At 41.9% G+C, this 24,355-nt stretch overlaps 1 protein-coding gene across 2 annotated transcripts in view; it reads right to left on the bottom strand.

Moving 5' to 3' along the window:
* rptor (regulatory associated protein of MTOR, complex 1) overlaps positions 1-24,355 on the bottom strand; it is a 505,194-nt gene that overhangs the window by 328,047 nt on the left and 152,792 nt on the right. For both annotated transcript variants that reach the window (XM_070857808.1, XM_070857809.1), the window contains exons 5-6: positions 17,069-17,215; positions 2,626-2,801 (exon numbers count right to left, since the gene is read on the bottom strand). In XM_070857808.1, the coding sequence (XP_070713909.1) occupies positions 2,626-2,801; positions 17,069-17,215 (323 nt within the window). The remainder of the gene's footprint in view (positions 1-2,625; positions 2,802-17,068; positions 17,216-24,355) is intronic.

Genomic DNA, 24,355 nt, shown 5'->3' with positions numbered 1-24,355 from the left:
TTGTTTAAAAAAAAGCTAAAGGGACTCGAGATTTTATCATGAGGTATAGACTATAAAAGCCAATAGACAATGATGACCCGATATAAAACCTTAAGACCTCAGTTAGAATACTGCGTGCAATATTCGGCTCAGCAGCATAGAAGGAGCTTGGGCCTTAACTTGCGGCTGTTTTGTGCGCGTACGAGGTGCGCACGCACCCATAGGGGCCGCGTAGGTTCTGGGTTTCGGGATGCGCTGCACATGCGCTAAAACCCGGGACTGGCAATCTATCAAGAATTCTCTTGACAAATTGCACACATTCCTGGGAAGAGGGCCTCCGCGGGCAGAAAGTTCGGCTATTTGCCCAACGAATGCCCACGAAATTCTTATGCCCAAGAGTTTTAAAAAACATTTAAAAACATGTTCATTCATTTAAACACATGTACAATAAGGTACAGTTATTTTTAGCCCCTTTAAAACTTTAACATTTATTTTTCAAAAAATTAAGTTTTTGTTTTAAATGGTTAATTATATTGTATTTTAATATGTAATGTTTATTTATTTATGTTATGTTAAATGTATTTTTTGTGTGATCCCCATTCATGCTTATGGGGATTCCACAAGCATGAATGGGGATTCCCTTCTTTCATTCGTTGGGCCAGCCCACGCAATCCCAGGGGCGCTTGTGAACCACATGTACCCCTGGGATACGTGGGCCTCTACGCAGGCCTACGCATAGAGGCCCAGGACCGCAAGTCTCCATGGATCCTGAGGCAGAAGACAAGTGTGTAGATTTCTTCCTGGTCGGAGGCATCCGCCCGCGGGAAGCCACCCATCGCGAATTCAGTCCCATCGAGTCTTTAGGAAGTACAACGTAGGTTCGCTAGGATACTGCCTGGTACAAAGAAATTCAAATGGAGACTGATGTGGAAAAATTGGGCATTTTTTGATAGAATGCAGATTACAGGCCAATGTGATAAATGTGTTTAAAATTATAAAAGCAATAGTTGAGTCTAGAAAGAGGGGCCATAGATACAAGAAAAAAACGCAAGAGATTTTGAAACGAGAGCAAGAGTTGTGAGGCTGTGGAATTCTCTTCCAGGATTAGTGGTTGAAGCAGAAACTATGGCAACATTCACGATTACATTAGATAGGTGGATGAAGGAAATGGGTATTCAGGATTAGGGGGGGTAAATGTGATTCGAACTATTTGCCGACATGGACTGGTTCGACCGAATGGACTGCTTCTCTTGTTGTAACCTCTATGTATGTCACTTCTTCAAAAAAATCTTTTGCATTTGTCAAACAAATCTTGTCTTTAACAGTCCATGCAGGTGGTTCTTTATTATTCTATGCATTTCTAAATGGTCATTATGGATTCTAAGAGCTTGCCCACAACTAACATTTAGACTAATTGGTCTTCCTTTTTCAACAAAAGCTGCTACACATCACCAGTCTCGTGGCACAATTTTAATTTCTGAGCCTGTTATCTCCTCTCCAACTTCTTCTAACAGCCTAGGTTGCATGCTATTCGGGCCTAGTAGACTACCCGTCTCTAGGTTTGCTAATTATTATATATATATTTTTTTAAGAACAGATTCCTTTACCACGGTTATCTGTAATAATTGTTCCACATCCTCCTCGAGCACATCTACATTCTCACTTCCATCTTCATTTCAGAGAATCATAGAAATTTACTACACAGAAGGAGGCCATTTCAGCCCATCGTGTCCGCGCCAGCCGACAAAAAGCTAACCAGCCTAATCCCACTTTCCAGCTCCTGGTCCGTAGCCTTGCAGGTTGCGGCACTTCAAGTGCATCTCCAAGTACTTTTTAAATGCGATGAGCGTTTCTGCCTCTACCACTCTTTCAGGCAGTGAGTTCCAGACCCCCACCACCCTCTGGGTGAAAAAAGTTGACACCCCCCCCTCTAATCCTTCTACCAATTATTTTAAATCTATGCTCCCTGGTTATTGACCTCTCTGCTAAGGGAAATAGGTCCTTCCTATCCACTCTATCTAGGCCACTCATAACTTTGCACACCTTAATCCAGTCTTCCCTCAGCTTCCTCTGTTACAAAGAAAACAACCCCAGCCTATTCAATCTTTCCTCATATCTAAAGTTCTCCAGTCCTGGCAACATCCTCTTAAATCTCCTCCTTGGCTAATAAAGGAAAGTATTCCGTATGCCTTCTTAACCACTTTATCTGCCCGTCCTGCTACCTTCGGGGATCTGTGGACATGCACTTCAAGGTCCCCCTGCACTTCTCAGTATCCTATCATATATTGTGTATTCCCTTGCCTTGTTAGCCCTCCCCAAATGCATAACCTCACACTTCTCCAGATTGAATTCCATTTGCCACTTTTCTGCCCACCTGACCAGTCCAGGGATATCTTCCTGTAGGCTACAGCTTTCTTCCTCACTATCAACCACACGGCCAATTTTTGTATCATCTGCAACTTCTTAATCATGACCCCTACATTGAAATCTAAATCATTGATGTATACCATTGATGTAAAAACAAACAAAATATTTAGTATTTTTGGCATATCCTGATCCTTCACAATTACATTCCCATTCGAATGGTCCAACAATATGCAACCAATGTGCAGAATACAAAATGGCATTAAGGAGAGCGACACTTACCAGCGCAATGCTATTTTGATAGGTGTAGTAAGGCATGAAGTGAAAAGGTCTGCTGGTAAATCTGGGTTCATGGGCAGAAGTTCCGTAGCCTCACAGGCAGCCAGCTGGATACAGTTCTTCATTGATGGTGGCAAAGGCATCTGTGCAAGTGGATGATTTGGATTGATAGCTGCAACCTGAAAGATGAAGGCCATTATTCAAAACTCATGGGCTTGTAGAAATAATTAATTGGAGCTCGATGGCTTCAGTGTAAGAATTTGCATTCATGGTACCAACTGGAGGTACTGAAGATTTTAAGTTATCAAAGGATCATGTCAGTTTACTGGCTCACTAATCACAGAAGATAGTAATCACAATTGTCATTTTCAAAGACAATATATTCAACGTTGGATCAATTTAATATTAAAGTAGCAAGAAATCATTTTCACGGTGGCACATTTTTTCAGGTGATGCATGTTCAGCTAAGAACACCACCAGGAAGTAACAAGACTATACATTTGTCCACATTAATTACAGTAAAGTTTCACTACCTGTAAGGTTGTCAGAAATATTTGGGATGAATACTATAGTAATGCAGTTCTTTGTTTAGCATTTGGAGAGCACTTCTTTTGAAAATGCTAAGTGTCTGAAGACTTCATTTATTTTTCATTTTCCTGAAGACGTTGGCTCTTGCTAGGGTAGGATTCCACTGGTGTCAAGAACACTCCAGTGCTTCACCCAAGTACCCATCCATGTGTGAGGCTAGACGAGTCCTGAAAGGCTCCTCAGCCATGAGTGACATCAAACCTAAGTCTGATCCTGCCCTTCCTAACGTTCACACATGGGCCGAGATCAGGAGATGCTAGTTTGAAAAATGCACTTGTATTTGACTTACGGAGCATATTTCTTAAGAAGACATTTAATTCACACAACTGATTTGCTTTTAAATGGTAGCAATTGTATCAATGGCACTCAAGTATATAATGCAATACTTTATTGAGGCATCACCTGCAAGACAAGTACAGAAAAGAAAGCACCAGACAAGTAGACTGCCCACAATAGGTAAATCAATGTGCGAGGACATTGCAAACAAAACTCGATTGAAAAGATACAAAAAGCCTCAAGAAAATCTGCGATTTCCACCTTATTAATAGCACTAAATAACTCAGTTATGGTTACGCAAAACAAACTTATGAGCTAGTGTTTATGGTCCAAAATCTACATCAGCAGATTTAACAAGCTGATGGCTGTACGCATTTCTACTGACAGAATTGCAAATCAATACTGCACACATGCAAGTGCTTCATCACCCTTACAACATAGGAGATGTGGGATTTTAGACTCTCAGTTCTTTTCAAGAGCCTCTTCTGTAAGCAGCACTAAGCTTAAATAAAGGAGACTATGAAGGTATGAGGGTATGAGGGCAGAGTTGAGTAAAGTGGACTGGGAAAATAGGTTAAAGTGTAGGACAGTTGATGAACAGTGGTGTACATTTAAGGAGATACTTCACAACTCTCAAGAATATATTCCAGTGAGGAGGAAAGGGTGTAAGAGAAAAGACAGCCATCCGTAACTAACTAAAGAAATAAAGAACGGTATCCAATTAAAAACAAGGGCATACAAAGTGATCAAAACTAGTGGGAGGACAGAAGATTGGGAAACTAGTGGGAGGACAGAAGACTGGGAAGCCAGCAAAGAACGACTAAAAAAATGATTAAGAAAGGAAAGATAGACTATGAAAGTAAACTAGCGCAAAATATAAAAACAGATTACAAGAGTTTCTAAAGCTAAGGAAAAGGATGGCTAAAGTAAATGTTGGTTCCTTAGAGGACGAGACCGGGGAATTAGTAATGGGGAACATGGAGATGGAAGAAACTCTGACAAATATTTTGTTATCAGTCTTTACGGTTGAGAACACTAACAATATTCTGACAGTGGATAGTCGAGGGGCTATAGGGGTGGGGGGGGGGGGGAGGAACTTAACACAATCACTAAGGAGGTGGTACCCAGTAAGATAATGGGACTAAAGGCAGATAAATCCCTTGGACCTGATGGCTTGCACCCTAGGATCTTAAGAGAACTAGCGGCACGGATTGTGGATGCATTGGTTGTAATTTACCAAAATTCCCTGGATTCTGGGGAGGTCCCAGCAGATTGGGAAACTGCAAATGTAACGCCCCTATTTAAAAAAGGAGGCAGACAAAAAGCAGGAAACTATAGACCAGTTAGCCTAACATCTGTGGTTGGGAAAAGCTTGGAGTCCATTATTAAAGAAGCAGTAGCCGGACATTTGGAAAAGCAAAATTTGGTCAGGCAGAGTCAGCATGGATTTATGAAGGGGAAGTCATGTTTAACAAATTTGCTGGAGTTCTTTGAGGATGTAACGAACAGGGTGGATAAAGGGGAACCAGTGGCATTTGACAAGGTGCCACATAAAATGTTACTGCACAAGATAAAAGTTCATTCTCAGGTTGGCAGCCCGCAGGGATCAGTGCTGGGACCCCAACTATTTACAATCTATATTAATGACTTGGAAGAAGGGATTGAGTGTAATGTAGCCAAGTTTGCTGACGATACAAAGATGAGAGGAAAAGCAATGTGTGAGGAGGACACACAAAATCTGCAAAAGGACATAGACAGGCTAAGTGAGTGGGCAAAAAGTTGGCAGATAGCGTATAATGTTGGAAAGTATGAGGTCATGCACTTTGGCAGAAAAAAAATCAAAGAGCAAGTTATTATTTAAAGATTGCAAAGTGCCGCAGTACAGCGGGACCTGGGGACACTTGTGCCTGAAACACAAAAGGATAGTATGCAGGTACAGCAGGTGATCAGGAAGGCCAATGGGATCTTGGCCTTTACTGCAAAGGGGATGGAGTACAAAAGCAGGGAAGTCTTGCTACACAGCTATATAAAGTACTGGTGAGGCCACACCTGGAATACTGCGTGCAGTTTTGGTTTCCATATTTATGAAAGGATATACTTGCTTTGGAGGCAGTTTAGAGAAGGTTCACTAGGTTTATTCCGGGGATGAGGGGGTTGACTTATAAGGAAAGATTGAGTAGATTGAGCCTCTACTCATTGGAAATCAGGAGAGGTGATCTTATCGAAACGTACAAGATTATGAGGGGGCTTGACAAGGTGGATGCAGAGAGGATGTTTCCACTGATGGGGGAAACTAGAACGAGAGGGCATGATCTTAGAATAAGGGGCCGCCCATTTAAAACAAAAATGAGGAGAAATTTATTCTCTGAAGGTTGTAAATCTGTGGAATTCGCTGCCTCAGAGTGCTGTGGAAGCTGGGACATTGAATAAATTTAAGACGGAAATAGACGGTTTCTTGAACGATAAGGGGATAAGGGGAACGGGCGGGGAAGTGGAGCTGAGTCAATGATCAGATCAGCCATGATCTTATTGAATGGTGGAGCAGGCTCGAGGGGCAGTACGGCCTACTCCTATTCCTATTTCTTCTGTTCTTATGTACTGCAGTTCAGTCTCATTCATGTTGTGAAACCTCCTTGCAATTATACTACTGCTGGAACAGAACGAGACAGTGAAGAAACTGCTCTCTGGTGGTCTCGTTTTTGCCAGCTCCATGGTGTTTAGGGAGCCGCTGAGGTCAGTGTATGATAATATTGTGACATCAGCACTTGTTGAAATCCCATAAGTTAGCATAAAACAGAAGTAAGCAAGCAATCTGATCTGAGATTTTGAGCACGACAGCTTGTTTTCCTTGACGGCTTTTTTGAACTTCACATAAATGATTCAGTAAAAAGTGGCCCTCTGCCCTACTTTCTAATCTGCTCTGCTGCATGCACAGAGGACACAACACCCAGCTGTTGCATTCCTACATTGATCATTCAACATCCTAAGGCTTATTTATCAATTAATCAGTGCACTCATTACAAATTTGAAGCAATACTTAGTGCATCACAGCTCCTAACTAGCCGAATTGTAGCTGCAAAACAGAACAGATCCCAGGACAATGTAATCATGTACATACGTACTTGCAAATTTTTTTCAGAGTTTTTTTTAATCTCAAGAAGAGATGAGACAAAGAGAATAACTTTTTTAACAAGAGGCAGCAGTAGTAGGGCTAGCCACAGGAGAGAGTGAAGGCAAAAGATGAGCAGAGGGTCACTGTGATAATTGCTATTCAACATACCTCAAACCTTTTCATACTTTTGGAGGACAAACTATGGAAATTGCACAACAAATTAAATGTGTGCAACCAAATACAGTTGGACCTCTCTGGTCCGGCACTCTTGGGACCCGACCAGAGAATTTTCCGAACCACAGGTGGTCAACTGGTGTCAACGTTGCTGGCACTGCGTAGCATTTAGTCGTCCAGAATCACTCCGTTTTTTAAATCCTCAGGCCCCAGCTTCGGCACCTCAGTTAGCCGCATGCCCTTCCCATGTCTGGCCCACTTACCACAATGAACATCAAAAAAACATACATACACAAAAGAAATCTAGAGATCAGTGAAAAAATGGAGGATAACGTCATGGAGAGATGCCGATCCTCACCCACGATCCTACTCCCGGCGCCAGTCCATGAGCAGAGCCTGACTGGTGGAACTGACAGCCCTCTCGCACCGAGACACACACACACACACACACACACACACACAAACAATCCCCGCATCCCGCACCCCCCGCCCCCCCTCCCGAGGAAAATGTCGGCTCAGCTCGGCGCCGCAGCCTTCAGAGCATGTGTGCCCGCCGCCAATCAGGCAAGGAGAGACGACCTCAGCAGCAAGGAGCACGTGCCAAACCACAGCACCAGCCAGTGCGTAAAATCTCCAGCTGGCCAGGGCAAGGCTGTCAAGATTTGTCATCCCAAATTCATCACACGTTCATTTAACACGTGGAGCCACAATTTTTTTTTTCCAATGGATGCCAGGACTGATGCCGGACCAGGGATGTTTCCAGATTAAAGCATCCCGGACTGGTTAGGTGCAATCCGTAACTTGATTTTAAAGGGAAAAAAATTTCCCACTGAAATGCAACGCATCTTTGCATTAGTTAAATGAGACTAATGAGGGTCTTCGGATTGCTCCTCAAACATTTTTCTGGAGACAATGCCCCTGTGCTTATGATAGGTTTGTATAGATACAAAAAAGTTTGAATATTTGCAGCTCAGGTACTAGACTCAATATAGTCTGCCCTATGGACTGTTCGCACATTTACTGATCAACATTTCCTGAGAATAAAAAGTAATACCTTTGTCATTCCTCCTGGCCGTAAGCTCCCTTTTTCAGAACAACTTCACAACCTACTCACATTTTTTCAAATTCAGGCTCAACAAAAAGGTCTCAAAAAAGCCACCTTTAGAGTGGGAAGGATCTGCCTGCAGTTGACATTCTCAACCCATATGGCAAGGTAAAAAAGCCATGTCACAGTCATCCTTTGGATAGGGATTACTCATTGTTACAATTGGCAATAAGACATTTTTTGCAACCTCGGATGCAATAACTTGTGGCATATTTGCACTGTGAGTGTGCCAACCAAAGGCAGCACCATCAGCAATAATGTGGTACTGCTGCCTCAGGAAGCTCTGGACATCACCCAAAGGGAGCTTTATCCACTAACGCCTCTGGGGCTAGCAACATCCCAAATGGCTAGTTAAATGAAACTGGACTTCAAAAAAGACAGTCATTTTATATGGTGCCTTTCTTGACCTCGGGACATCTCAAAACTCTTTACAGCCAATTAAGTTTTTTTTAAAAAAAGTGTGGTCACTGTTGTAATGTTGGAAATGTGGAAGCTAATTTGCACACAGCAAGATCCCACAAACAGCAATGATATAAATAACCAGATCAGATTTTTGGTGTAGTTCGAGGGATACATTTTGGCCCGGACATAGGGAGAACGCCCCTGTTCTTCTCTGAATAGTGCTGTGGGTTGTTTTACATCCCCGAGGGGGCAGTCGGGGCCTCAGTTTAACAGCTTATCCTTCAGTACTGCGCAAAAGTGCTACCAAGATTATGTGCTCAAGTCCCTGGAGTGAACCCACAACCTTCTGACTCAGAGCCACAGCTGACACCTTACTGATGTGCTCATGTTTTCTACCCATTGGTGGACTGAACATCTTGGCATTTTGCAGCTGTTGGTCTCTACATAGCTTTTCCAGAGCGTTAAAGGTATGATGGCCAGCAAGTAATAAACTGTGACTAAAGTAAATCACTGTGCAATCTTTGGATTGTTCCAGGACAGGCCAGCAATATAAACATTGCATTCTCGTTACAGTGTCAGCTGGTAGCACTCTCGCCTCTGAGTCAGAAGATTATGGGTTCAAGACCCACTCCAGGGACTTGAGCATCAAAATCTAGGCTGACATTGCCAGTGCAATGCTGAGGGAATTCTACACTGTCGGAGGTGCCGTCTTTCGCATTAAGCATTAAACCGAGGCCCCGTCTGCTTTCTCAGGTGGAGGAAAAGATCCCATGGCACTATTTCGAAGAAGAGCAGGGGAGTTATCCCGGGTGTCCCAGCAGATATTTATCCCTCAATTAACATAACAAAAATAGATTATCTGGTCATTAACACATTGCTGTTTGTGGGAGCTTGATGTGCACATATTGGCTGCCGAGTTTGCTACATTACGACGATTACACTTCAAAAAAAAAATGTACTGCATTGGCTGTCAAGTGCTTTGGGTCGTCTGGTGGATGTGAACAGTGCTATATAAATGCAATGTTTTCTTTTTACAGCAACTGGAACTGCCACCATCTACATTAGCTGATCAATATATTAAAGAAGCTACTGCATTTTGAATGTAGATCAAAAAATTAATCTGTAAATTACAAAGGAAGACACTGCAGGGGAACTTATTGTAAAATAAGCATGATATTGTAATATACTCTACCTACTTCTTTGATTACCAGATTTTCTTGCACTGAATAATCACCTAAAACACAGGTGATGGGCCGAACAGCACCCTCCATACATCTCCCCGAGGCCAAGTTTGTTTACTGTTTTAATTTCAATCAGTGTCTTCTGCTGTCACTGGGCCATGGAATCCCACTGTGCACTCTATGCCCAAAGCAAATAAGTTGATATTTCCTATGCAAAGCAAATAATAATGAGGAGGAAATAAATTCACTTAATTGGGCTTACCAGGCTGCTCTGCACATAGCTGAAGTACGGCTCTTTAGCTTCAGTCGATTGTGGAAGCTAGCAGAAGTTTCATGCTTCGCAGCAGAATCCAGCATTCGTGCATTTTATTTATAGAAAAGTATTCTCTAAGACTATGAAATATGCATTGCTTCAGCTGGATACTGCTTCTCAAAGGAAATCATGAGTACTTTTTGTTTAACCAAAGGCATAATGCAGTAGCAATCAAATGCATTATTTTCCAGGGGGATCAGATGTTTAATACTAGACTACTGTAACAGTATGATTCATGCATCATTGCTCATTATAGAATTGATCAACCTATATTTCAAAAGAAGCAGCCTTTATATATTGGGTTTTAGACAGAATGGAAAAAACAATAATTCTTAAAATACCATCAGACTTACATAAATTTCAGCATATACAAGAAATGGCCATTTGGTCATCTAAACTCGTCCTTGAAGTATCTTAATTTCCCCCATCTTTTTAATCCACTTACAAATCAACATCCCTCATGTTTTTTTTCTCAGAGATCAGCTATCTTAGCACAAACCCAGGATTGAAACTATAACATTATAGTCAGAGTGACCATCCCATTGGTCATCAGGAGGAGAATCTATCATTGTTCCACAGGGTCCCAGATAAGAATTGTGTAGCAGAATTAGCTCACACTTAATCTGAATCTTGACTGCATGTCATGTAAATAGGTTTTAAGAAATGCCATGATAACTTATTAACTAAGCTTCACACCTTGAACTCTAAACTACTAGACCTTTCCCCAAGAGTTATTGTGTTCCAATTTGAATCAAACCACTGTCCAGTTTTCAACAGAATAGATTTGAAAAGCCAATGATGTATTTTTGAACTGAAGCTACTGTTGTGGGTGTCAGCTGTGGCTCAGTAGGTAGCACTCTTGTCTCTGAGTCAGAAGGTTATGGGTTCAAGTCCCACTCCAGGAACTTGTAGCACAAAAAAAAATCTAAGCTGACACTCCAGTGCAGTGTCGTCATTACAGCAGTGACTTCATTGGCTGTAAAGCGCTTTGAGACATTCAGTGGTCGGGAAAGTTGCTATATAAATCTAAGTCTTTTATTTATGAAGCCAATCTGCGCATAAAAAGGACCAGCAAACAGCAATGTGATAATATTCAGATAATCTGTTTTTAGAAGTTGGTTGAGGGATAAATATTGTCCAGCACACGGATAGAACTCTCCTTCGTCGGATCTTTTACATCCAACTGAGTGCGCAGACAGGGCCTTGGTTTAACGTCTCATCCGAAAGACAGTGCAGCACTCCCTCAGCACTGCACTGAAGTGCCAGCCTAGATTTGTGCTCATGTCTCTGAAGTGGGGTTGGAAAACACAGCCTTCTGACTCAGACGGGAGACCTACCACTGAGCCATAGCTGACACCTTATAGATTTAGCAATCTTTTAACAGAGATTCAAGAAAAAAGCTATTGCAAAATCACTCCAATTTAATATTACGATCATAGGTCATAATCTGTAACTTTGAAGTGCCCCTGTGCTGTTAACTGCAGTTCCAAAATAGCAAAAAAGGTGTTAACCTTACAAGTATCTAGCACTGATCAATTTAGCACACATTACCACCTTGATTCATAGAAGCTTCAGCTAGCAATTTTCATATCTGGTTCCTAAACGCTATTTTTAACAAAATGATACTCCATGAGGGTTACAAGAAATTAAAATCTGACAGACTGTAAAAATGCAAAGGAACTAGGTCAGCCGAAGGTTTGAACAATGCTCAGCATATTCATCATTGGATGCCATTCTTTCCACTGCAGCTCTTGTTTGAGGGCAAATACTAGTTCTCTATATATCCACTGAGCAGAATAGATTTGAATTGCAACATACATATCAAAATAATACTGACTAAAGAAAGACAGACAAATTTGCATTTATATAGTGCCTTTCACAACCTCAGGAGGTCCCAAGTGCTTTACAGCCAATGAATAACTATTGAAGTGTAGTCACTGTTGTAATGTAGGAAACACAGCAACAAATTTGCACACAGCAAGCTCCCACAAACAGCTATGTGATAATGACCAGATAATCTGTTTTTAGTGATGTTGGTTGAGGGATAAATACTGGCCAAGACACGGTGTAACTCCTCTGTTCTTCTTTGAAATAGTAGCATGGGATTTTAATGTCCACCTGAGGGGGCAGATGGGGCCTCGGTTTACTATCTCATCCGAAAGGTGGCACGTCAGACAGTGCAGCGTTCCCTCAATTCTGTACTGGAGTATCGGCCGAGATTTTAGTGCTCTCGTCTCCGGAGTGGGACTTGAACCCACAACCTTCTGACTCAGAGGCAAGGGTGCTACCACTGAGCCACAGCTGACACGTGAATAGCATGTAAAGGCTATGTTCATTTGTAACGAGATGACCAGAGAGGTTCCCTCAGTTTTATTGTGGTATTTTCACACTAGAGCACAGCACAACTCCTTAAAAAAAAATTATGAGCTCATTAATTCTCCCCCAGTGGCTCAGCTGGCTACGGCCTTGACCAGGAAGGTCCAAAATTTAACTCCTGGTGTGCTAAGTTAGCTGATCTCAGGGATATGGCTGCTACAAATGGCCTTGTTGGGTTCAGGAGTGGATTGCAACCAGAGTTCCTCCTCCTGACACTATACAGCAATTCCTGTTGGACATGCCTGTGAACACTGAGTTGGGAACAGGATTGAGTTCAACTGTGATGCCCCTCACACCAAAATAACGCCTCAACACTCAGATTGGGTTCACATGAAAAAGGTAACAGAGGCAGTCAGTGCCCATAAAATCGCACTCCAGCAAGGAATTTATGTCATCAGCACAAGGAGAGAAAATTGGCAAAAAAAGCCAGCAGGAGGGAGAAAAAAAAGACACAATCACTAAATAATCTCATTGCAGTTTATATAACAGTAAAACTGACTTAATGCGAGATTGTACATTGCAAATTTATAAACGGTTAAATGCACAAAATCTAATTATTTTGACATGAAGTTAAAACAAGTATAAACCTTTTGAGTTGGGCGTGTTTTTCACTTGTGCAAATATATTATGGTAACTGAACATTTTTAATCCTGCGCAGTGAATTAAAGGACACTGTTGACCGAATACGATTAATAACCACCCAATGCCTACAATTAGAGCTTTGCAATTTAAATGCAACTCTCGCCCACTCAGAACAAATGAAAACATCCATCAAATCACTCCTTAGAGCAGATTTTGATGGCAGTCCATAGATTATAAACATCAGAAAAATGTCATCACTGTAGTGGTTTTATCTTAATGTCATGAGAAGGTGGGCGTTTTGTTTCACGCATTAAGGTTAAAGCATAGAACCCTATAGCCTGGATGTGTGCAATAATGTGGAGAATGTTTGTCTCGCTCCTCTTTGCCGAGTACAAAAGAGAGCTGCCATTTTGTATCAGAGGGCGCGAGGTGCATTTGAATGGCTGAGAAAGTACAATATTTAGCGAACACAACAAAAACATTCTACCTCCACAATAACCAATATCATTTACATGAAACGGATGATAAATAAACATGAATCACCTACACAACTTTATATGACTCATCTAATACTTCAAATTTAACTGCTCTCCACTCAGGATGAGAAGCAACTAAATAATTCTGCAAAGACCTTTGACAACAGTCGCACGGCAATTTCAAATTTGATGCACTTCAGAAAATATATTTCAGCATGTACTGAAACTAGTTTTTCTTCACATATTATTGGGGAGCCATCCAAATAGTGCAGCAAGGTGGTCAATTTAGCAAGATTCCAACAGATTCTCTACAATACAGTAACCAAAACCATACTCCACCGAGGCCAATTAGCAGCTCGGCAGAATTCCAGTAACATTCAAAATCAGTGCTTCGCTCATGAAAATCACAGGATTTTGGATTAAGCCTTGTGTGTTAAAATTAGTTTAGTCGATTTTTAAGCTTTTAACCATTAAACATGAATAAATATCTTCCAATGTCAGTTATAGATAATACCAAAAGAAAACAAAATGAAAAGGAAATAATAAAATCTTCTGGCATATGCTATAGCGCCAACGTTTTAATTCCTGATTTCCATCCCACTTTCCAAAAATTCCACATTGAATAGGAGGAACCTACCAGCACCACAAATATTTACCTCTAACAATAAACAAACACACTGGGGGGGGGGGGGAGGGAGAATTGGCTTGGATATCGGAGAAGTTGCTGAACCACAGCATCTAAATGAACAAAAATGAAATTGTACAATCACTGAAGCGCCTTGGGTTAATGACTATCAGCAATAATTAGCTCCCACGTGTCATGTCATGAGCACTCACTGTTTAAATAAAAAATATGGGGATATTGTGTGCCTTTCCAACAGATTTTTTAAAAAGAGCTATGAAGTTCTTCCACCTTCTCTCATTCGAGTATTTTACAACACTCTGATTAACTGGTGTAAATCAGCACACTAAAGACACAAGAGGCATCAGCATTATTAAAATCAGGACTTATTCCCCTTCACCAGCAGCTACTAACACGAGTGTTGCTTCCCATAAAAAAGTTGAGAGATTTCCAAAACAGTGAAGAACCAACTTTTAATCAGGAGAGACACAGTATCTAAGTGGTCAAATTTTAACAAAGCAAACAACCAGCAAACAACTGCTCATAACAAAAAAACTGAAGACAAAGGAAACGGTGAAAGGCAACATCCATCTTTAGCTGAAAGGATCCCATCATCTTTCCCTGTTATATCCAAAGTTCTTGAACTTGTTGCCGCCTCCCAAATCTGGGCCCTCCTTTCCAGTAACTCCCTACCCAATCAGGTCAGTGCCACTGCCACAACAGCCCTAACCATAGTCACAAATGAGGGTGTAGTATCGCTGTGTGCACTCTCCTTTGACACGGTCGACCATGCCATCCCACTACAATGTCTTTTGCTGCGCTTGCCCGGCTCAGTGGGATTGCCCTCACTTGGTTTCACTCTTGCTTATCCAATCGTAACTAGAACATCTCCTGCAACAATTTCTCTTCTCATTCAGGCACCACAACCTCTGGACAACCACCACGACCAATATCCTTGGCCTCCGCCTTTTTTCATCTGCAGATCGCCTATTAGCAGCAGCATCTGCAGACATGGGGTCAGCTTCCACGCGTGCACTTGATGACCTCCGCAACATCACCCGTCTCCGCCCAACTACTGCTGACTCATTCATCCACCCGTGGTAAACTTCAGCTCATACAAAACTCTTCTGGCCTTATCCTAACTTGCACTAAATTCAGTTCAGCCATTACCCTTACTCGCTGACCGACATTGGCTCCTGGTCCAGCAACACTTCGATTTAAAAATTCTCATCCTTATATTCAAATCCCTCCATGGCCTCACCACACCCCAAGTCCGTGACCTCCAAGATCTTTGGATTCCACCAATGCTGGCCTCTTGCACATCCCTGATTTCCAATGCCCCACCAAGCCAGAGATTCTGGACTTCTCTCCCTAAACCTCTTTCCTTCTCTACCCCTCTCTGATCCTTTAATTCGCTCCTTAACACCTACTTCTTTGATCAAGCTTTTGGTCACCTATCCCAATATCACTATGTGGCCCGGTGTCAAATTTTGTCTGATAACACTCCTGTGAAACACATGTTTTACTATGTTAAAGGCACTATATAAATGCAAATTGTTATGTGCATCCCATCGTCCTTTGCCACACCATGGTGGCCATGCCTAGAGCTGTCTGGGCCCCGCACTCTGGAATTCCCTTCCTTAACTCCTACAACACTCCACCTCCCTTACTTCTTCTCGGGTCCAACTTAAAGCTCACCTCTGACCAAGCTTTCAAACACCTCTTCTAATATATTCTCCATTGGCTGAGCCAATTTTTGTCTTATTACATCTCTAGGGGCTTTTTATCATCATCTGCTCCCTTTCGATTTAATGCATTCCAACTCTACCCAAACTGCAAGATACCAGAAATGGAAAAATATCCCCTTTTTGGGAAAGACATAAAAGAGAGAAAACATAACAGTTATAATTCCTTATCCAATGCATTAAGTTTGTGTAGTTGTCTTTCATGTGGAACTTTATTGACGCCTTTATGAAAATCTAGGTGAACTACATCCAGTCAAGTGGGATCTTCTCTACATTCAACAACTCCATGACGGTCACCACTTATACACTTTGTCCCTACTCTCTAAACCATCTTGCCAAGGGGATTTGTTAGATTTCAGTCCATTTAATCCATCAAAATCCTCTATCACACTGACTTCAAAACCCTGTAAGGTATTTGATATACTACAAAAATTGGATAAAAATTCAGTATGGCTAAGAATGGAAGGTTTCTAGAAACCCCTGTTAGTCTTCCATATCCAATACAGGAATCTTCAATTAATGTAGAAGAAACCTGGGAGCAGAAATCAGATTAAACAGTGCAGCTTCCCTTTGTTTGACATATATACTACTCCAACAGTAAGGAATTCAAGCTTCTTCAAAAAGCAGGAGGATTTATAGACTGGATAAACCATTCCCCCCCTCCAAAAAAATGTTAACGGATAGAATGCTAAGGCTGCATTGAAGCGAGTGGATATTAGCATAAGGATATGGAAAATCAATGTTGAAAATTCGTTTTAATCAAAGACCCAAAGTTCACAATAAAAGCTGAAATGTAGAGTGGAATGACTCACAAATACTGTTTTCTGTATAAAAGGAGGCATAAAATTGCTACCATATATTACACTGTTGTTACCATAGGGTGCTTTGATCATGTAATACCACTGCCTCCAGAGTCTTGTACATCATTCTAATCCCATTCACGGATACTATAAATGTAAAATAGTTTGACAGGATTTTGAGATTCTGTTTGGAATTGCCATGGAGGCCAATAAATGTGTTTTTGTGAGTTGTGTAAATAATTGTTGGCTGTCATTTAGATTAATTGTACCTTAGCCTCTTGCTTGTTTTCATTTGGGGGTTTAGCAATGCTCAAAATAAAAAATGATTTTTACTGATTGTCTTTGAATTTACCCTGGTTTCTGGGCTCTAATTCTACCCCTGATTTTCTCTGTTTTTGATGTGGAACAAATGCAATTCAAAGTCGGAAATTAAAATCGACTTTAAAGATCCTCAACGATCCAGCAAGAGCCACCTGTAGTTTATGACCTAACAAGAGAATTGCATTGAACTCACAGTTTATTCTCGGTGAGAGTACTATAATAAAAAATAATAGCACATGGGTGAGAATTAAGCCCAATTACACATATTGCAATTTTCTTTTAATACATTTGAAATTAAAACCCATCATTTTTGCAGTACAATAAATACATTTCATTTTTGGTGAAGGGCAGTGAACATTAAGAGCATACATACCTCCAATTCCTGTTCCCTCTGTAATGCAAACTGCTTAAATGACTTCACTATGATACCAGCATTTGAGCAGTCATACACAAATATAGAAGGGCTGCCCATCCAAGTCTGAAGGTCATAAATGGAAAGAGGAATATACTGGGTATAGTTCTGTTACAAAAGGAAAAAATAGAACAATTAGATATTGGAAGGAAACTTATGCTTCTCATCTATTTTAGCTTTATAGCAAACTTGCTTCAGTTTCAGTGGTGGACCTTTTTCTTGAACCACTGCAGTCCATGTGGAGTTATTCTTTGTAGCAATTTTGATCCGACTAACAGTCAACCACGATGGTGTGGGACTAGAGTCATATATAGGCCAGACCAGGTAAGAACGTCAGGTTTCCTTTCCTAAAGGATATTAGTGAACCAGTTGGTCCGCCATGGAGCTGCTTGGCGTGGGCCCCCGCCACGGAGGAGCTGTGGGGGGGGGGGGGGCCGCTGCAGAGGAGGTATTCGTGGGGAGGGGGGGGGGGGGGTGGAGGAGCTGTTCACGGGGGTGTTCGGGCCGGCTGGCCCCATGGAGGTGGTGTTCAGACGATGCCCCGCTGAGGATGTGTTCGGGTCGGCCGGCGACAAGATTCCGAGGTAAGGGCAGTGGCGGCGAGACGAGAGGTCGGGCAACGGTGGGGCCCCAAGCTCGGCAGGATCAGCGGGTTTGGATTCCGGAACATTTTACAGATTCCGGACAACCCTGCCACCAATCGGTCTGGAGTCCGGATTCTCGACGCTGCACCTGTATTCCTGCCATTTGACAATAGGATGCGAGCACAATCTTAAAAACTTGCTACACAGACACTAATGGTTATGTTTTGACGTGGAGAACTAAAAAGTCAAACAATACCAACCACAGTTTAGCCATTCATATAACACTAGTTGAATAGCATTTCACTGGGATTACCTCCAAAACATCAAGCGGGGACAGAATACAATTCTGTACATTGCTAACAACTTATTTATTTCTCTATGTCTGTATGGGTGAGGATAATACAGTTGTTAATGCAATCATCGCAATCAGTCCAATGACAGTTTCAGAATTATAACATAAATCGGGTTCAATCTGAAATTGACTGCTATTATTATGCGATGATGCTCCGTCAAGCCCGTGTGCTGGCTGGTGTGCAACGGCCACCCCACATTAAAAGAATTCACGCGCAGGCATCTTCCACCGGTTAAAATGAGTTCGTCAGTCACCCAAGTACTCATTTTTAGTGTGAATGCAAGTCATCCTCTACCTTGAGGGACTGCCTATGATGATGATGATGATGGGCATTATATGCTTGGCAACGGCAACCTTTTACAACTTTTGTAGCGAAGTCTGTAATTTGGATCCGAAAAATACATACAACTTCTGATCGGGTAGCAGTTTACCTGCTATCTCCCTTGCAGCAGTTGGTTCCAGCTCCAAAGTATAGTTTTGGCGAGTTTTCTGTAGCAGGACTATTCTTTTGACTTTCAGCAAATACCTTACAGGTACTTACACTTTAATTATATTTCTTAGTGACATTATCACTAATGAAGTAGTACTAGGTAAAATATTGGGACTAAAGGCAGACAAGTCTCCTGCACCCGATGCTTTACATTCTAGGATCTTGAAAAGTGGCTGCAGAAATAGTGGATGCATTGGTTGTAATCTACAAAAATTCCCTGCATTCTGGGACGGTCCCAGCAGATTGGAAAACCGCAAATGTAACGACCCCATTTATAAAAGGAGGCAGACAAAAAGCAGGAAACTATAGACCTGTTAGCCTAACATCTGTTGTTGGGAAAATGCTGGAGTCCATTATTAAGGAAGCAGTAGCGGGACATTTGGAAAAGCATGATTCAATCAGGCAGAGTCAGCATGGTTTTAGGAAAGGGAAATCATGTTTGACAAATTTGCCGGAGCTCTTTGAGGATGTAGCGAGGAGAGTGGATAAGGGGGAACCAGTCGATGTAGTGTATTTGGATTTCCCGAAGGCATTCGCTATGGTGCCACATAAGATAAAAGCTCATGGGGTTGGGGGTAATATATTAGCATGGATAGAGGATCGGCTAACTCACAGAAAACAGAGAGTCGGGATAAACGGGTAATTTTCCGGTTGGCAAACAGTGACTAGTGGGGTGCCACAGGGATCGGTGCTGGGTCCTCAACTATTTACAATTTATTTAATGACTTGGATGAAGGGATCGAGTATAATGTAGTCAAGTCTGCTGATGATACAAAGATGGATGGGAAAGCAAATTGTGAGGACGACACAAAAAATCTGCAAAGGGATATAGACAGGCTAAGTGAGTGGGCAAAAATATGGCAGATGGAGTATAATGTGAGAAAATGTGAGGTTATGCAATTTGGCAGAAATGAGAGAGAAGCAAATTATAATTTAAATGGAGAAAAATTACAAAGTGCTGCAGTACAGAGAGACCTGGGGGTCCTTGGGCATGAAACACAAAAAGTTTGTATGCAGGTACAGCAAGTAATCAGGAAGGCAAATGGAATGTTGGTCTTTATTTCAAGGGGGATAGAGTATAAAAGCAGAGAAATCCTGCTACAACTGTGCAGAGTATTGGTGAGGCTACACCTGAAGTACTGCATACAGTTTTGGTCTCTGTATTTAAGGAAGCATATACTTGCATTGGAGGATGTTCAGAGAAGATTCACTAGGTTGATTCCCGAGATGAGGGGGTTGACCTATGAGGATACGTTGAGCCTATACACATTGGAGTTCAGAAGAATGAGAGGTGATCTTATTGAAACTAAGATAATGAGGGGGCTCGACAAGGTGGATGCAGAGAAGATATTTCCACTCATAGGGGACATCGTCTTAGAATAAGGGGCCGCCCATTTAAAACTGAGTTGAGGAGAAATTTCTTCTCTCGGGGTTGTAAATCTTTGCCCCAGAGAGCTGTGAAGGCTGGGTCATTGAATATATTTAAGGCGGAGATAGACAGATTTTTGAGTGATAAGGGAATAAAGGGTTATGGGGAGCGGGCAGGGAAGTGGAGCCGAGTCCATGATCAGATCAGCCATGATCTTATTGAATGGCGGAGCAGGCTCGAGGGGCCAAATGGCCTACTCCTGCTCCTATTTCTTATGTTCTTAAACTTCAACCTCCTTATACTTGTGTGTGATCTATTGGTTTATTCTACTCCATGTTTCAACTTGCTAAATGTTTTTCACCTGTCTCCAAAGATTGTAAAACAAAATGCTAGCCTTCAAACACTCAAAATCATCATTAAAAACAGAAGTAAAAAAGCCTCCCATTTAATTATCTTAATCTATGACCAAAGCATCGCTGCGGAACAGCTTGGTCAATCAATCTTTCTTCATCAGGTTAGCATTTCAATTAAAACTCGCACATGTCAGCAAGTTTTAATGATTGAAAATGCTATCTCAAAGACTTGTTCATGAGATTAGCCATAGAAACGTTCCTTAACTGACTGAATCCTTCACTTAATTGACTTCTAGGGTCAGTGGGTCAATTTTGGTTGTGCGACCATCTCTGCGGGTGTTCCACATCTGCAGCTGATTAAACGTTAATGAGGTACAAGCATTGTTGATAGAACTATCCTAAGACCCAATAGTGATGGAGCAGAGAAGAAACCGTACTCTGTCTGATTTATGCTTGTGCAGAGTTCAACTACTAATTTGCCTTGTCATGTTAAAAAAAGCCAAGTAGAAAGTGTCCAATTTGCCATCGCAATAAAAAAAACAGAAATACAAGCTCATGGTGAGAAGGAGAGAATTATGTGGTGTGGAGAAAGATTGGACAGTGGACTAGCAAGAAGTCTCATCACTTTAGTGTTTGCAACATTAAAACACATCCAGATCGCCTCCAGGAAATTTTCTGCTCAACATCTGTGTAAGCTAAGTAGCTGCAGAAAAAGAGTGAAGATAATGAGCGTGTGCCATGACAAGTCAAGAGTGAGACAAAGCCAGCATGTGTATTTCCTACATTTTAGAGACTAAAGTGGGGTCGAGAAAAAGGAATGCAAAGTCACATTGATCCAAATGCAACTACATTTTAAAAAAATGCACCGGTTCTGGACTTTAAAAATCAGGTCAGCTGTTGTGACTCATCATCATCCTTTGAAATATGAAAGTTAACTTATGATTTGGGGACTTTGTTGTGGCTTTATACCCGAGATAATTTAAATATTACACAAGACAGAATACTGAAACCCAAACGTACACTACTGTATGTACTGCCATTAAACCAAATAAAGCAGTCAGAGTGTTATTCAGTTACTACACTATTAGCATAACCTCACAGCACCTCACAAGATTACCCCAGTTTATTGGACATTTTACAATAGTTCTCAGTTAATCAGAACTCTTCTTTACCATTACCAAAAAGGCAACATGAAACTATTTTTTTTTTTACTTGGAAAAACGGCCTATTTTTGTAACATTGTACAAAATCTAATCTGGAATATAGTGCATTTTTGCATTATATTCAGCCCAAATCCTAACTTTACAGATGGCCAAATTTCAGAAAACTGTACTGTCATCCCTCTTTAAAAGTAGAAGAGCTTTTACATTTTCATAAACATACTTCAATAGCTTCAGGATTTATCCATTAAGCTTCTCTTAAAGCATCTGAATAGATCGAGCATTGGAAAGAGACAGCAATTGGATGATTTTAGAAAAGTGTGTGTCCAAAAATGCAATGGTTAAAAAAACTGAAAATCAAAAATTCCAATCACATTTCAATCTGGAAGCCAAAATCTTATCTCTGATACTCAGAAGCACGTGCGGTTAAAAACACAAGGGGACAATTTAAACCCAAACCCTGCAAATTCTAAGCTTTACAAAACTTGAAAGATATAATGGTTAATGTTGTTGAAGGTAAATGAATTATACGAATTGGACTCAAATTAAATATGCAGTTAGGTCAATTAAAACTTTATTGACTTCTACAATCCAGGTCAAACATAAATACCATGATAGCTATTATTTTTGTATTCGTTCCTGCACACACTGCACTATTCCATGACAGTGGGTGGGTAGGTAACCTCTCCCAGGCCTTTGCCAGTAACAGTATGCAACCACAGTTCCACTTGTGTTTGGCTCTAATTTCTCTTCTCCAAGAGAAAGTTTCTGTTACCCTGCCACTCCATCTCAAATCACAGTGATTACACTCACAGCAAACCCCAGCAAAGAGAGTTTCATGCAAGAAATCTGATTGCAAAGTTTCCTAGAGGTTTTGCACATTAAGGTTACAAGTACTTGCCTATTGGATCTACGGTTTAAAACTGGAAACTACATCAAGTTACCTTGTGATTGTGAGGTGGTTCGGAGCTACGACAAAAGCTATAAATGTTTTGTCAATTTCTGAGCAATTGGCTAGAGACCAGACTAATTCCATCCTGATTGGTGAAAACTAAAACCGCAGGGAATGTTATCCTAAACAGAAGCTATTAAGGGCATGGCTAGGAACTCAAATACTGTACACACATGGGGCCCAAGTTTCCACATGATTTGCGCCTGATTTTTTAGGAGCAACTGGTGGAGAACGGACTATCTTAGAATTCGCAATTCTCCACATTTTTTTTTCTGCAGTTCTAGTCAGGTAGAACAGTTCTACTTTGGAACAGAATTTTTTCTTCAAAAGGGGGCGTGTCCGGCCACTGACGCTTGATTTCAAAGTTTCCATAGTGAAAACGTACTCCAAACTAAAGTAGAATGGAGCCAGTGAAGACTTTTGTAGAACTGAAAAAACCTGTTCTACACATTAAAAAATCAGGCGCAAGTTACAAATCAGGCGTCCAGAACGAGGTGGGGGGGGGAGTGGGGGGGGAAGGGAACTCATTAATTTCTACAATCAATCCTTATTTATACTTATACAAATATTATACAAATATTATACAAATAAATCCAACCTGAATAAACATTTATAAGCAAAGAAAAGATTAAATAAACCATCTTCCTACCTGTGTGAAAGTGCTTCAGCCAGGAAGAATGGTGCAGCAAGCCTCACAAAACGAGGGAGCCGACCGAACGCGGGCGGGGGGGAGGATGGAGCCGACCGAACGCGGGTCGGAGGGAGGAGGGAGCCGACCGAACGCGGGGGCGGGCGGGAGGAGGGAGGGAAGGGAGCCGACGAACGCGGGGGTTGGGGGGGGGAGGAGAGAGAGGAGGGAAGGGAGCCGACCGAACGCGGGGGGGACCGACCGAATGCGCGCGGCGGGGGGGGGGGGGGAAGAGAAAGAGAAGAGAGAGAGAGAGAGAGAGAGAGAGAGAGAGAGAGAGAGAGAGAGAGAGAGAGAGAGAAAGAGAAGAGAGAGAGAGAGAGAGAGAGAGAGAGAGAGAGAGAGAGAAGGGAGCCGACCGAGCCAGGGGGGAGGGGAGGGAATGGAGCCGTTCCAGACCGCTGGCGGGAAAGAGAGAAGGCTGCAGGAAGCCTCAGAAATTGAGGAGCCATTTCCCGACGGCAAAAGGCGGAGGTCGTCGGGAAACAGCTGCCTCAACTTTCTGAGGCTTCCTGCAGCCTTCTCAGTGCTACAAGAAGCCTCCGTGCTGATGGCAATGTACTTTTATTTTAAAAATTTTAAAAACTAAACTACAAAGAACTACAAAAATGGCCGAGTGCCAATGTTTTTTTCACACTGAGCTTGCGCGAACGCTCCAACGCGCACATGCAGCGTTGCCGGCAGGAAAAAACTAATTTAAATAGTACCCGCCCCCTCCCACTTACAAAACCGGCGCGAGTGTAGGCTCCGCCTCCTTGCACGCCGCGCCAGGCAGACAAGGAGCTGCAGAAAGCTCCAGAACCGCGATTTTTTTTTAGGCGCGAAAAACGGGCGCCCAGCTCGGAGGGGCGCCCGTTTTTTTTCTTGTGGAAACTTGGGCCCATGGGGTCCAAATTTGGCCAGGAGTTGCTCAATTTCTTGGGGGGCAACTTGATTTTTCTGGAGCATCTTAAAACTCCCCATTCTGCACATTTAATTTGCACCAGTGTAAGTGAGTTAGTTAGGATTTTTTTTTGTTTCTTTTTTTTCCAAAAGGGGGTGTTACCAGCCACCTACGCCTGTTTTGGCCATTTAAGCCAGTTTGGACAACTAATAGTTGTTCCAAACTAACTTAGGCCAGAGTATGTGGTCACTTGTGGCCAGCACAGAAAACACTTGCGGAGAGTTAAGAAATCAGCGCAGGTAAGTACATTCTAAAGCACCAAGCACTAAACAAAGCACAAAAATAAGCATTCAATAATAAAAAATACAAGGAAGCTGAGAGGACCTGCACCAAGCACCAAGACTTACAAAGCACTAA

This window comes from Pristiophorus japonicus, chromosome 16 (assembly GCF_044704955.1).
Source record: "Pristiophorus japonicus isolate sPriJap1 chromosome 16, sPriJap1.hap1, whole genome shotgun sequence".
Taxonomy (NCBI): Eukaryota; Metazoa; Chordata; class Chondrichthyes; family Pristiophoridae; genus Pristiophorus; species Pristiophorus japonicus.
This window is presented reverse-complemented; position numbering and strand designations above follow the sequence as displayed.